The sequence below is a fragment of the Pantherophis guttatus genome, chromosome 3 (genome assembly GCF_059756535.1).
Source record: "Pantherophis guttatus breed Tessera chromosome 3, ASM5975653v1, whole genome shotgun sequence".
NCBI classification, from domain to species: Eukaryota; Metazoa; Chordata; class Lepidosauria; order Squamata; family Colubridae; genus Pantherophis; species Pantherophis guttatus.
Window position 1 is genome coordinate 213,363,563 of NC_142065.1, and position 13,584 is coordinate 213,377,146.

The 13,584-nt window shown below is 47.5% G+C and overlaps 1 protein-coding gene across 3 annotated transcripts in view; it reads right to left on the bottom strand.

The window, feature by feature from the left end:
• Positions 1-624: 624 nt before the first annotated feature.
• Positions 625-13,584, bottom strand: part of ARHGAP39 (Rho GTPase activating protein 39) — a 169,761-nt gene continuing 156,801 nt past the window's right edge. For all 3 annotated transcript variants that reach the window (XR_015733464.1, XM_087890971.1, XM_087890970.1), the window contains 3 exons: positions 10,890-10,981; positions 8,383-8,552; positions 625-4,592 (listed from right to left, as the gene is read on the bottom strand). Coding sequence is in view for 2 of the 3 variants with exons in the window: in XM_087890971.1 (XP_087747097.1) it covers positions 4,398-4,592; positions 8,383-8,552; positions 10,890-10,981 (457 nt within the window). In the remaining variant the exon portion in view is untranslated. The remainder of the gene's footprint in view (positions 4,593-8,382; positions 8,553-10,889; positions 10,982-13,584) is intronic.

The window sequence follows — 13,584 nt, forward strand, 5'->3', positions numbered from 1 at the left end:
TGCTTTAACATAGGGTGGGGAGGGACCAGACAAAACAATTGGACGTAGGTGTTGAGAACATGATGTTGTCTCATGTTGCTAGCTGAGGGGTTCCAGAATTGCTCTGCACCTGTCTGCTGTTGATTGGCCTATTTCTAAGAATGGGTCCAGCACTCTTGTGGGCATCCGTTACACTGTTTTTTCAAGTAAACCAATCGATGCTTTTGCTTCCAAGACCTCCAAGATCCCTTCCAACTCTTGTTATTCTGTTAATGAGCTGGAAATAGCAATAGCAATAGCATTTAGACTTATATACTGCTTCACAGTGCTTTTCCAGCCCTCTAAGTGGTTTACAGAGTCAGCATTATTGCCTTCAACAACCTGGATCCTCATTTTACCGACCTCGGAAGGACGGAAGGCTGAGTCAACCTTGAACCTGGTGAGATTCGAACTGCCAAATTGCAGTCAGCTGGCAGTCAGCAGAAGTAGCCTGCAGTACTGCACTCTAACCACTGCGCCACCATGACTCATGGAGAGCGTGTTGTGGGCCATTCAACCATCTAAACATCAAAATCTCACCAACCGTGGTAGCCCACCAATGCATTATTTCTCGGAAAGAAGGCCAGACATCTTAGGAGACAAGACTCTGCGTGTAACCCTTTAATCGTCATCGGAAAGCTTCATTCCCAAGAGCAGGAATAAATATATTTCTGAAAGGTGGGGGGGAGAGGGGAGGCAAAACGCTGGAAAGCAACAACCGAATAAATAACAAAAAAAGAGCATTCTTCTCACGCACGAAGAAAAAATAAAAGTTGGCATGAATGATATTTACAACTCGGAACTCCGTTCTGTGGTTAGTCAACGGAGCGCGTCGGTAATTCCCGTGACAGCTTTGTAACCGCATTCCCGTGACTAAACCCATATCTCTCCCCCCCACCCCAATTCAGCTGGGTTGAGACTGCAATTCCCATCCTCCCCAGCCAGGGTGCTGGGAATTGCAGTCCTAATGCTGCTGGAGGTGGATACCAGATTGGAGGGGGGAAAAAAATCTCTATTATCAGTGTTTCCCAACCTTGACAGCCGCTTTAAGATGGGTGGACTTCAATTCCCAGAATTCCCCAGGCTGGGGAATTCTGGGAGTTGAAGTCCACTCATCTTAAAGCAGCCAAGGTTGAGAAACACTTCTCTATATAATAAATTCTCTCAAGAAGGACAGAAATTGTGTGCCTGCTGTTAAGACGAGGTTATTCTCCAGTCATCTGCATCAGATTGACCTGTGTCTACCCTGCAAATTCCCCAAAAATCATAGCTAGGCCCTGACCATCATTCTTTCTTGACTGACCGAACCACCCAAAAAAAATCCCACTCAGATTCTCAAACAGCTGTAAAAAGAGGCAGGTTTCCTTCCTATTTACAAAAAAAAAAAAAAGGCATCTTGGCCAGAGACTTTCTAAGCCGATCGTGCAAAATCGATGACCGTCGGAAAAAGAGGGGCCAAGGGCTTTGCAAACCGGGCTCGGAGTCTTTGGTCCTTCTCTCTTTTCTGCGCTGTTTCTCACCGACCCCAAGTGCAAACAAAGCAGGGATTCCCCCAGCCGAAAAGATCAGCGGTGAACCTGAGCTGCTAGGCCGGGGAAAGGGCTTCCGGAATGGAAGGAGTTACGATCCAGGCTGGAAGACTGGTGGCCCTGGTTTTCCCATTTGGAGATCCATCTGGACTCCCAGTTTTTATTGGGGTGGAGGAGCCCCCCCCCCCCAAATTGATCACAAAGGCTGCCCCGGTGCCAAATCTTGCATTCCAGCCTATAAGCTCGACCTTTTTCTGGACTGGTCCCAATTGGGAAAGTCAACACTTCCATGACTTCTGCCACATGCGTTGTTCTCCACCTCCCGTGTTTGCTGGGTGATTAAGGGAGCTGAGAACTAACCCAAACGACAAACAAGATGGCAGGTGACCTTGAGTTGCCCAGCTAGGTAGCTCCTCTATGCTTCATCCTGCAACAGGATGCGATTTAGGAGTAAACGCTCTGCAGCTGGAATAATCTCAAGGTAAGAGAGTTGGAGAGCTGTTCCTTTTTAAGAAGGAGAGGCTCTGGTCTTTTGGAATAAAAGGCACTTTCTCTGAAAACCACAAGCTCCTCCAAGAACTGTTTAGCACCCAAGGGGTGAATGGGACTCTCTCCTCCAGTTGGCCAGGAGCAGCCAACAACCCCTAGGAGCATTCTTGCATCCTTCTCTAATAAAAGCACTGAAAGATGCTAGAAACCACAGCACGTGAGACACATGTAGCATGGCAGAGTTGAGGTAGCCCCACCACGGCCGACAATATCCCAGAAGCGGACTTGCCTTGGTGGGAGGCCCCTCACTACATCAGCTCATCCAACTCTACAGACCTTCAAGGCCACCATCCTGGCCTTTGGTCAAGTGGAGAGAGAGGGCCTTAGGGCTGATATGGGTCTGATAGACTGTAGAAAGCAGGAAGGCAGGAGAGCAAGAGACAAGTGGTGGGACAGGATCCCTGCTGTGTCAGAACTCTCTACCCCTGTAGGCCAGAATCATGGTTAGAGCCCAAGATGTTCTCCACCAACTGTCCCTTCCAAGGACCACCTAGTTTCTCTTAGATGATCTCTATCTCTTTCTGGTTCTCTGCTCATAGATGCACAAACACAAGATAAAGATTGTCCGCTCCAGGATAGAAGCCATGTTCCTACAGATACAGAGACATCTCCCATACGTTGTGATGGGATGGATGGATGGATGGATGGAGAAGTAAAGTTCAACTCATTGCACTTTCTGATTTTCTTTCATCTTGGGGAAACTGATGGCTTTGTTTCTTGGAAAAAAACAAAATCAGATTTCAACAGTGGAAGTTGAGAAATAAACGTGAAAGACTGAGGGTCACTCCTTTTGAAGAAGGTTGGGCAGGGAGCAACAACCTCCCGTGTTCATAGAGCATGTTAAACATGCTCAAATGTTGCCAATGCAAAGCATTTTTAGCTGTTGCTTTCCACCCCATAACCCCTATCTCTAAATACCTTTTTTTTTTGCCCCATAAGGATGTGCAAGATACCCAAGTATAAGCATTTGGGACAGAGGACACTTTATGGGAATGTTTATTCTCACCACTACTGCTGGCCTTCTCGCATTTCTGGCCTATGGAAGAGAACTTAGCTCCTTCCTTCGGGGAGAAAAAAAAATGTCTGGAAACCTGGTGGAGAATGCCCCAGATCCAGCCAAAGTCTATCATTTAAGGTGCCGTAAGGATTTGGTTGTGGACAGGGTCTTCCTGGAAGCCGAGCAGGACCCACCTTCTCTAATACCAAAGCACTGAGTGCAGGAAGGGATGTTGAGATGAGGTTGGGGGAGAATGGACAACTCCAGAATCGGGGCACCCCACTTCTTGTCGTCACCACCACTCAACTGGGGAGCTGCGACCATCAACCTTTCTGCCTTTCACTTAAGGAGAAGTCAAGAAAGTGCTCCGGTTCTGTATCACAGTGTATAAAATTCTGCCCGACAAGAAAAACGAGTGACCAGAACGAAACTCCCTTCTCGTTATTCCCCTCCTGTTTCAAGGGCCTTTTGTGGGGCACTGAGATGTTGAGATGCGGTGGGGGGGGGCTGCATGGCTTGGCCCCCTTTGGCAGTGACTGTGCTACAACAAGGAAGGAAAAAGGAAGGGGGAGGGGTCTTCCCCAAATCTTAAAAGCCTGCCGGTGTTTGAGCCTCGCCAACAGATAGTCCGTGGCTTCCAGAGGTGCCACCCCCCCCACACCTTAGAGTTCTCAATGGTCAATCTGATGGCACCCCCTCCCCTTCCACAGAAGCAATCAGACTAACTGACCTCCTGGGAGGCCAGTTCACTTTCCGCGCAACGCCAGTCTTTGTGATCTGCGTCCTATCACCTTTGTTACCTCCCATTCCTCTGACTCGTCTGAAAAGGATTCAGCTACCATCTTGGACATTCGACCCCCCAACCACCCCTATTGACCCATTCAAAAGTTCCCTCAGCTGCCCGAACCAGGTACTGCGCCCCCATTTCCACAGGACAGACTTAATTTTGGGGAGGTAGACAGGCCTCTTGGCTTTTCTAGCTTGGTTCAGAGTTCTCCCGAATGGTGTCGGGTTGTCCATTTATGTAGACACTCCTGATGAAGTCCTGGTCAGGGGACCGCTAAGAGGCAGCCATATTTTGTCCATCGCACAGGCCCCAAGGGGTTCCTGGGCAACTTCAGATGCCCAAGTTGGCATAGCCAAGATGGCAAGGTCAGTGGCCCGCAGCTTTCTCTTCGGGTGCTTCACAAGGTTGGCATCTCCTGCTGCATCAAAAAAATGGTTCTCACTGACTAACTTCGGGATACGGGAGAAGATCCAGGTGATGGTTGTCCAACTGCGGTCCGGTCCTGTTGGCACAGGGGCTATAGCACTCCCTCCATGAAGCCTGTGTCCAGGTGCTGGATGAGCACCCGGATGAAGGACATTTCCTTGCGGGTGTTTTCAAAAATAATCCTTGGGTCGTCCGACTGGCAGCGCAGACAGTTGGGGGCCATCACCATGGCAAGGTTGTTGACGTCCATCTTGGTGATGGCCACATTACCTGGCTGCACGAACACCTGTGAGAAGTGAGAAGAAGGGAGGAGGTGTTACAGTTGTTAAATTAGTTACACGGTTGTTAACTGAGTCTGGCTTCCCCGTTGACTTTACTTGTCAGAAGGTCACAAAAGGTGATCACGTGACCTCAGGACACTTCATCCATCCTCAATTGGACTGGATAACCATTTGTCTGAAGTGGTGTAGGATTTCCTGCCTATGCAGGGGGTTGGACTAGAAGACCTCCAAGGGCCCTTCCAATTCTTGTTATTCTATTCTAAATATGATCAGCTCAGTGGTGGGTTTCAATTTTTTTTACTACCGGTTCTGTGGGTGTGACTTGGTGGGCATGGCATGGCTTGGTGGGCGTGGCTTGATGGGCGTGGCAGGGGAAGGATACTGTAAAACCTCCATTCCCACCCCACTCCAGGGGAAGGATACTATAAAATCTCCATTCCCTCCCCACTCCAGGGGAAGGTTACTGCAAAATACCCATTTCCTCCTGATCAGCTGGGACTCGGAAGGCAGAGAATAGATGGGAACGGGGCCAGTCAGAGGTGGTATTTACCGGTTCTCCAAACTACTCAAAATTTACACTACCGGTTCTCCAGAACTGGTCAGAACCTGCTGAAACCCACCTCTGATCCATCTGTCAAATATTCAAATGTAAAATCATGTGACCATGGGGAAGGTGCAACGGTTGTAAGTGTGAAAAAGGGTCATAAGTCACTTTTTTCAGTGCCGTTGCAACCGCGAACAGTCACTAAACAAACTGTTGTAAGTCAAGAACTACCTCTACTAAAAGTCTCATTCTTGTAACGTTTAATTGGACAAAACGGACCATAGGGGAATAATTTTTAAACCAAGGTACCTCAAATGGGCTAATGTATAGAACACATTCCAAATCCAGAACCCATGACTCCCATGGAACTGAAATTTGGCAACATGATCATCTGTGATCATGTTCATGTTTATGTCATGAACATGATCACAGAACAGTTCATGACATAATATAAAATGTCATAAAGCATTTGTGCTGATATTTGACTGTGCTACGCAGTTCAGTCAACAGTTCAGTATGAGCTGTTTTCAAGGCAAATTACATTTCTGAACATAAATATCCCAACTTTTTGAGGGAAAGCAGGGCATTAAGAAGCCCTGCCACTCCCCAATCCAGGCATCAAGGAATTTGGTAAGAAAATATCTCTGAAAAGATGACTCAGTGTGTCAGAGATGATCTAGTATACTACTCAAACTTTCTGTTAAGATACTTAAATTTAGTAGCTGGAGTCGTGGGGTTGTGCAGTGAGCCATAACACACAGTTGTGGTTGATTGGTTGAAGAGTGTTGGCTCCTGCGTGAGGCAATCTGCGCTGTGATTGGTTGCTATGCATGTGGAGGGGGCATTTTCCTTTTTTCCCGCCTTTTTCTTCCGTGCACCCTTTTGAGATTTACCTCATGATGCTCCTGTTTGCCTGACTATCTAGTTTGACTATCTAGTTGTAAAATGTATTTATTTATATAAAACTACACATTCGCGTCAATGTCTCTGACTACATTTGGACATCTACTGTGCAATTTCCAGACACTCTCATGTCTGTAAACCTTTAAATGGATGAAACAACACATCGTGAGGCAAATGTTTTTGAACCAGAATGGGACTATTTGCCACGGTCAACTCACCGCAGCGAACTCACTACAGGACAACTTTCTGTGACCCACTAGTTGTGAGATTCACTTAGTTCCCCTTATTTTGGTTGACCACATTTTCATCAAAATTATTTTATCTCTTATATCAAAGGAAATCATTCCTATGACTAGCAGCTATTATAATGCTAATGTCAGCATTTGAAGCAATGCATCCATTGAAAGCAGAATTCTGAGGCAGGTAGCTTCCTCAAAGAACAGTTTATTGGATACTTCATATTGGCACAACTGGTGAAAACCGACTCTGAAAGTTCCTGCGGTTTTCACCTGATTAAAAAGTGAAAGTTTCCCTTTAACCCCTCCCCAGGCATCAGTCACATTATCCAATGAAAGTGTCAGTCAATTGCGCGGTTACTCTACTCCTCCTCTTCCCTGCCACCTGTTGAAATGTCCTTGGTTCCCACAGGAAAACTTTTTGCTTTGACTACAAGACCCCAGCTAACTATTTTCTCTCCCTCCCTCTCTTGTGGCAACTCTGAAGCTGTAAAGCTGGTCTCAGTCTGGTTTAGGGTTGACAGTTTTGATGGGGGAAAAAAGGAATTAATCCCACATTGAATTGTCCAGTGACGAGGCTGTGGCTAATAGTCCTAGACACTTTTCGAACCAATGTACCCCAAATGGGCTAACTTGCAGAATGCATCCAAAATCCAGGTATATGACAAGCATGCTCACATATTGCAGGAGAGAAAAACTATTCCTATTCTGAGGAGCAGGGAGTGTAGAGATCTAGAACTAAGGAAAAAAACTCCTGAGAACAATTAGTCAGTGGAATGGGTTGCTTTCAGAAGTTGTGGATTCTCCATCACAAGTTTTTAAGAAGAGACTGAACAGCCATTTGTCCGGAATGATATAGGACAGTGATGGCTAACCTTTTTGCCGTCATGTGCCAAAAGCGTGGGAGCGTGGGGGGGTTGTGCGCACATGTGCCCACACCCATAATTCAATGGACCCCCGCTCCACCCCCCCTTGCACATGTGCGCATGTCCCCCCGCACTCCCCCGTTTTTGGCGCGATGGCAAAAAGGTTACCGGTGGGCCCGGTAAGTCCGTTTTTCGCCCTCCCCAGGCTCCTGAGGCTTTCTTGGAGGCTTTCTTGGAGCCTGGGGAGGGTGAAAACTGCCTCCCCCACCCCTCCCGAGGCCCTCCGGAGGCTGGAAACGGCCCGTTTCCCAACTTCCGGTGGGCCTGGAAGGCCTGAAAATCAGCTGACCGATGCGTGCTGGACCTAAGCTAGGGCAACACTTGCGTGCCCACAGATATGGCTCCGCGGGCCACCTATGGCACAGGTGCCATAGGTTCGCCATCACGGATATAGGATCTCTAGCCAGAGAGTTGGACTTGAAGACCTCCAACGTCCCTTCCACTCCTATTATTCTATGTTCTATGTCCACTCTAGGAGTTCAACTTCTCAAGGCATCCTTCATCCTTCTTGGAGGACCTCACATGCCCCAGCCTAATGCAATCGTGTTGGTAGAGAAAGTTGTGCCATCCTCCTTCTCTTAGGGATGGAGTAGGCATGCTTTTGATCATGCTTAGGTGCATTCTCAGCCCAGGTACGGTCAGTAGGATAAGTACCACCGCCTATGTCCCAGGGGTGCTTTATTTCCCAAGAGTCAACTGGACTTCCTTTGTTTTTCCTTGAAGAGGTTTCGCTTCTCATCCAAGAAGCTTCCTCAGTTCTGATTGAATGGTGGAGAATGGAAGGATTTATATTCCTTGCGGTCATCTCATCTTTCGCACTCTCTCTGAGAAACATTGAGGCCGCTTGCAGATTTTGTCAGCCCTGGAGCCATCTTTAATGGGAGTCTTCAGAGTTTTCCCCAGATGTGTCGAATAAATCTACTGATTCTGTTGGGGGTGTTACTTGGAACCCTGACAGGTTTATCTGTGCCCTCAGGGTCACCCAAATAGCGCAAATGGGTGTGGAACCTTCTTGGAACTGCCGAAGAAGCTTCTTTGGGATGAGAAGCGAAACGTCTTCAAGGAAAAACAAAGGAAGTCCAGTTGCCTCTTGAAAAAAAAGGACCTTTGGGACAACCATGACGTGGATGAACGAGAATCTCTACAAACCCCGCCATCCGTAAACTGGATTCCGGAGCTACCTTACCTGGAGGAAACGGATGAGGTAGCAAAGCACCATTTTGTTGATCCTGGGCAGGGAGTGGACGACGGCGATGGCAGCTTCAGGATTCTCGTAGTGGGTGATGCACTCTTCGTAAAACTCGTGTGGGATCAGAGGCTCCTCAAGTTCGCGATACCAGAGCTTCAGCAAGGAGGCTGGCAGGGAGAAACGAGAGGAATCAGAAAGGCCCCAGAAGAGGAAAGACGAACTCCTTGGCTTCAGACGTCACTGAAAACAACTCTTGAGTTTGTCAAATCTCCTTTTTTTCCTCCTGAAGGCAGAGGTGGGAGGCACATGAATTAATAACCGGTTCGCCCCAGCACCGAAAATGTGAGCGCACACACACTTGCACGCATGCGCACGGCTTAAGAATGCGGCTAAATAGTGTTGTGGTTTGCCAGCAGCCTGTGGAGCTGGCAGCGGAGTTGGACAGCGATGAGGCTGAGGAAGAACAGGGGCCAGGCCCGGAGGCTGTGGAAGGCCCGGAGGAGGGCTCTGCATCGGAGGCAGAGATGGGGCCAGGGCCATCGGGGAGCAATGCGCAGACTCCGGAGCCTCCAGAGGCTGACAGTAGAGAGGCAGAGGAACAGGAAGAGCCTGTTCCTAGTGCACGTATGAGAAGAGCTGCCAGAAGGCAGGAGCAGATAAAGCAGAGAGGACGACTCAGGAGTAAAGCCAAGAGATGATTGGCCCCTCCCATAAGGCTTAAAAGACCAGACACGGCTCTTGGGCTCTTTGCCGGAAAACAACGTTGAGAGATTTGCTTCTTTTTCACTGTATTCATTTTTTATCGGCGTCTTCTGCTTCTGAACTTTTGCCAAGAAAAGCCTTTGGCAGTTTGCCTAATTATCCCAAGGTCAGAGATAAACTGAAGAACGGTGTTTTGAGGACTCTGCTTTCATTTAATTTGGAATACGCTGAGAACGAGTTAATTCTCAGCTGTTTTAATAAAACCTGCTTGTTTTTTTGGAACTGTTTTGCATTTAATATCAACTACGTGGGCCTGGGTCACAACAAATAGTCAAAGATGAAGGATTTGGTTCATCTGCCTTTAATCGACTATATCATAACCATGGATCTGTGTATTGGGTGAACCCCTTAAGTCAGTACAGGTAGTCCTCGACATACAACCACAATTGAGCCCAAAATTTCCGTTGCTAAGCGAGACAGCGAGTTTTGCCCCATTTTATGACCTTCCTTGCCACAGCTGTTAAGTTGAATCCATGCAGTTAAGTTGGTTATGAGTTTGTTAAGTGAATCTGGCATCCCCGTTTGTCTTTGCTGGTCGGAAGTTCGCAAAAGGGGATTGTGTGACTCAGGGACCCAGCGACGGTCATAAATATGAACGCCAAGCATCCGAATTTTGATCACGTGACCAAAATGGTGATGCTGCAACGGTTGTAAGTGTGAAAAAGGCTCATAAGTCACTTTTTTCACGGCTGTTGTAACTTCAAACAGTCACTAAATGAACTGTTGTAGATCGAGGACGGGAGTGGGAAAGTGACAAATTTCAACCGAAAATTGCCAGAACAACTGCCCGGCAAACCATCTCCCTCTCAGCTATTTGTGTTGCATCATCCATTACGTTTCTTTACATTAAAGTTACAACGGCACTGAAAAAAGTGATTTATGACCATTTTTCACACTTACAACCGTTGCATTGTCCCATGGTCACATCATCAAAATTCAGACAGTTGGGACATTTGGAAACTCAGTGGCTCATAGTTATGACGGTTGCAACGTCCCGGGGTCATGTGGTCCCCTTTTGCGACCGCCTGACAAGCAAAATCCATGGGGGTCAGCGAGATTCACTTAAGAACCGTGGTTCTAAGTTAATAAACTGGAGTGACTCGCTTAACAACTGTGGCGAGAAAGGTCGTAAAATGGGGCAAAAACTCACTGAACAACTATCTCACGGAAAATTTGGGCTAAGTCGGGGTCGTCGGTCGAGATCTACCTGTACGAAGATAAAAATAGAAATTAACCAATATTTCCCACCTGTTATTACCTGCAGGGCAGAGGTGAAATGCTCCTGGTTCAGCCCAGTTCGGAGAACCGGTAGCGATGGCGGCACGAGGCTCCGCCCACCCGCCCGGTCGTCGTTACTTTCTGCTTTTAACCAGGAAGTAACCTATTTTTTACCCTCTGCACATGCGCAGAAGGATTTGAACATGCGCAGAGGGTCCGTGCACAGAGGGCATGTGCACTTCCAAAACTGGTTGGGAAGGTAAGAAGATTTCACCCCTGCTGCAGGGTATATATTCAATTGGCCTAGGGATTAAATAAGAGGGCCATGTGCCTTTTTATATCTTTTAGCCTTCCGGTTTATAAGCCGAAAGAGTGGGGGAAATGCTCCCCTTATTCAAGCGAGACAAAACTCAGAAATGGCTTCCTGTCCAGGATGAAGCCCACAAAAGTGGGGCAGATCCAGCTGGAGGAGAAAGACCAAGCCGTCCTGTGGAGAGATGTCCTTCCACTGCTGTCACTCTCACCAGGAACGTGGGGGTCTTCTAAGCCAGTGGGGATTTTCCATTGGTCCACCTGCAGTTTGAGAGCGTTGACTTCATCGATGTCCCCAGGAACTCTGCAGAAGAGAAGAAAGGAATTCCTCAGAGACACGGAGACACGTTGGGCCAACGTCTAACGTCTTGAGCCGCGGTGGCGCAGTGGTTAGAGTGCAGTACTGCAGGCTACTTCTGCCGACTGCCTGCAGGTTGGCAGTTTGATTCTCACCGGCTCAAGATTGACTCAGCCTTCCATCTTCCGAGGTGGGTAAAATGAGGACCCAGATTGTTGGGGGCAAGAGGTTGTCTCTGTAAACCGCTTAGAGAGGGCTGCAAAGCACTGTGAAGCGGGATATACATCTAAGTGCTATTGCTATTGCTATTCTCCTGGCAAGGAAGACACCCCAGCCAGTTGTCTTCATACCCTCAGGCCAAGAGAGACGTGAGCTTCACTGCACTGAATACTAGTCAAAGCTAACTGTCAGCACTTCAAGCTGCATTTACTCTAGTGCTGACATAAGAAGGAGAAGGGAGGCATCTGGAAAGGGACGTTTGACTTTTCACCTACTTATTTTCCCTGGAGATAATATCCCCTAGGAGATGGGATGGGAGGGGGGAAATTCCTTTGAGCTGGAGCAGTAGATTAGGGGTAGAATGACTTGGAAGATGGCCAATGAGTGCAGGGGAGTGGGGAACGGAAAGGGAGGGTTTTGGGTCTGGAAGTCAGTGTTGGCTTCAATGGAGTCGGATTTTAGAATGTCGTGCTTAATAAATAGGAGTTTTCCTTCAAAGACTTTGTTTGAAATGCAATTTATTTGAGACAACCTCGAAACCTGACACTAACATTTTAGCACAGGTAGTCCTCAATTTACAACAGTTCATTTACCGACCGTTCAAAGTTACAATGGCACTGGGGGAAAAAGGGATTTATGACCATTTTTCACACTTACGACCGCTGCAACACCCCCCCAGGGTTGTGGGATCAAAATCCGGCTGTTTGCAACTGATTCGTATTTATGACGGTTGCAGCGTCCCGGGGTCATGCGATCCCCATTTGCGACCATCTGACAAGCAAAGTCGATGGGGGAAGCCAGATTCACTTAACGACTAACTTATCGCTTGCGGTGATTCACTTATACAACCGTGGCAAGAAAGGTCGCAAAATGAGGCAAAACTTGACGAACGTTTCACTTCGCGACAGAAATGTTGGACTCACTTGTGGCCATAAGTCGAGGACTACCTGTATTTCAAGGGAAGCTCTCGCTGGTCCCCCTTGGGGAAGAGATTTTGCACTGAGAGTTAAATCTCTAAAAAGATGGAATGTTTATGCGGGGGTAAACTCTACAGAGAAAAAGGAATGTAGGAACGGAAATAAGTTTCAGTATTCCTCGGTGTTATACAGGAAGGCAAACACGGTAAAATACAAGGTCGCAAGATCCCCGCAATAACAAAAGAAGGAAAAGTGGAACAAACTTAGGGGTGTATGTTCCTTGTTCCTTTCAATAATGGGTGAATAATCACATCAGTAGTGGGTTTCACTTACCTTCGCTACACTTGCTTTGCTCGCGCGTGGCGCTTTTGAGCATGCGCAGAGTGTCCATGATGATGTCTGGGCGGGTGGCCGGAGCCTCCCGAACCAGGGCGAACCGGTAGAAACCCACCACTGAATCACATGGTGCCTGCACACAGTTGTTAACCCTCTGTTTGTAGGTCTCCATACCAGTTTCAAGCTGCCGAGTCTTTTCATCAACAACTGTGGTGGAATGCAGTCTGGATTTCCAGAGGGGAGGGGCTGCATTCCAGAGGACCAAGAGACAGCAAAATTTGGATAGTTCAGTTGGGAGGAAGAGAGTTAAGAGGGCACCTCCCTAGAAGTTCTCAGAACAATTGAATGATACCAGTAGTTACTTCAGTCTGGCAAGATTCTGTCTACAGGTGAGGAACAATAAAGGAAACTGCTCAGAAGTAACTCTATACCTGTCTTTCCAGGATTTGGGGACCTGACAACAATAGGACCTGTCTCATATTGACAAGTTAAAAGACGTCCAGACAAAGATGATTTATAACAGGGCTGTCAAATTCATGGCCCGCGGGCCAGTTGTGTCACACGCTGGCCACGCCCACACCCGGTTTAGCGAAGGGGGAAAAAGTTGTGATACGTCACGTGACACCGCCGTGACGACGTGAGTTGGACACCCCTGATTTATAAGGACTTGAAAACATGTCCAAGAGGACATGATGAAGAAGTTGAGATGTTCATTCTGGAGAAAAGAAGGCAGAGGGAAGAAACTATATCTGGGACTCTGCAGAGATGGTCAAGAACTATTTTTTGTGGCCACAGAAATCAGTAATAATAGGTGAAAGTTGCAGCTAAGTTGCCTAAATATAAGCGAAAATTTCCAGATAGTAAAATTCATCCAATAGTGGGTAGCAGTTCTCCATCTCTGGAGGTTTTTAAGAAAACAGCTGGGTGGCCACCAGCCAGGTTGATCTTGTGGTCCTTTTCAACCCCAGAGTTTGATGATTCCTGGTTGTCCACCTAAAAAACCTCCCCTGTAAACAACTAACAAAGCTGAGCCTACTTTCTCTCTCTTTTTCATTTCTTCTGCCTCTTTTTTCAATACTAATTCCTTGTTCCAGTTTCTCATAGCCTTTTTTCCTTCTGTTCCACTATCCCCTCTTA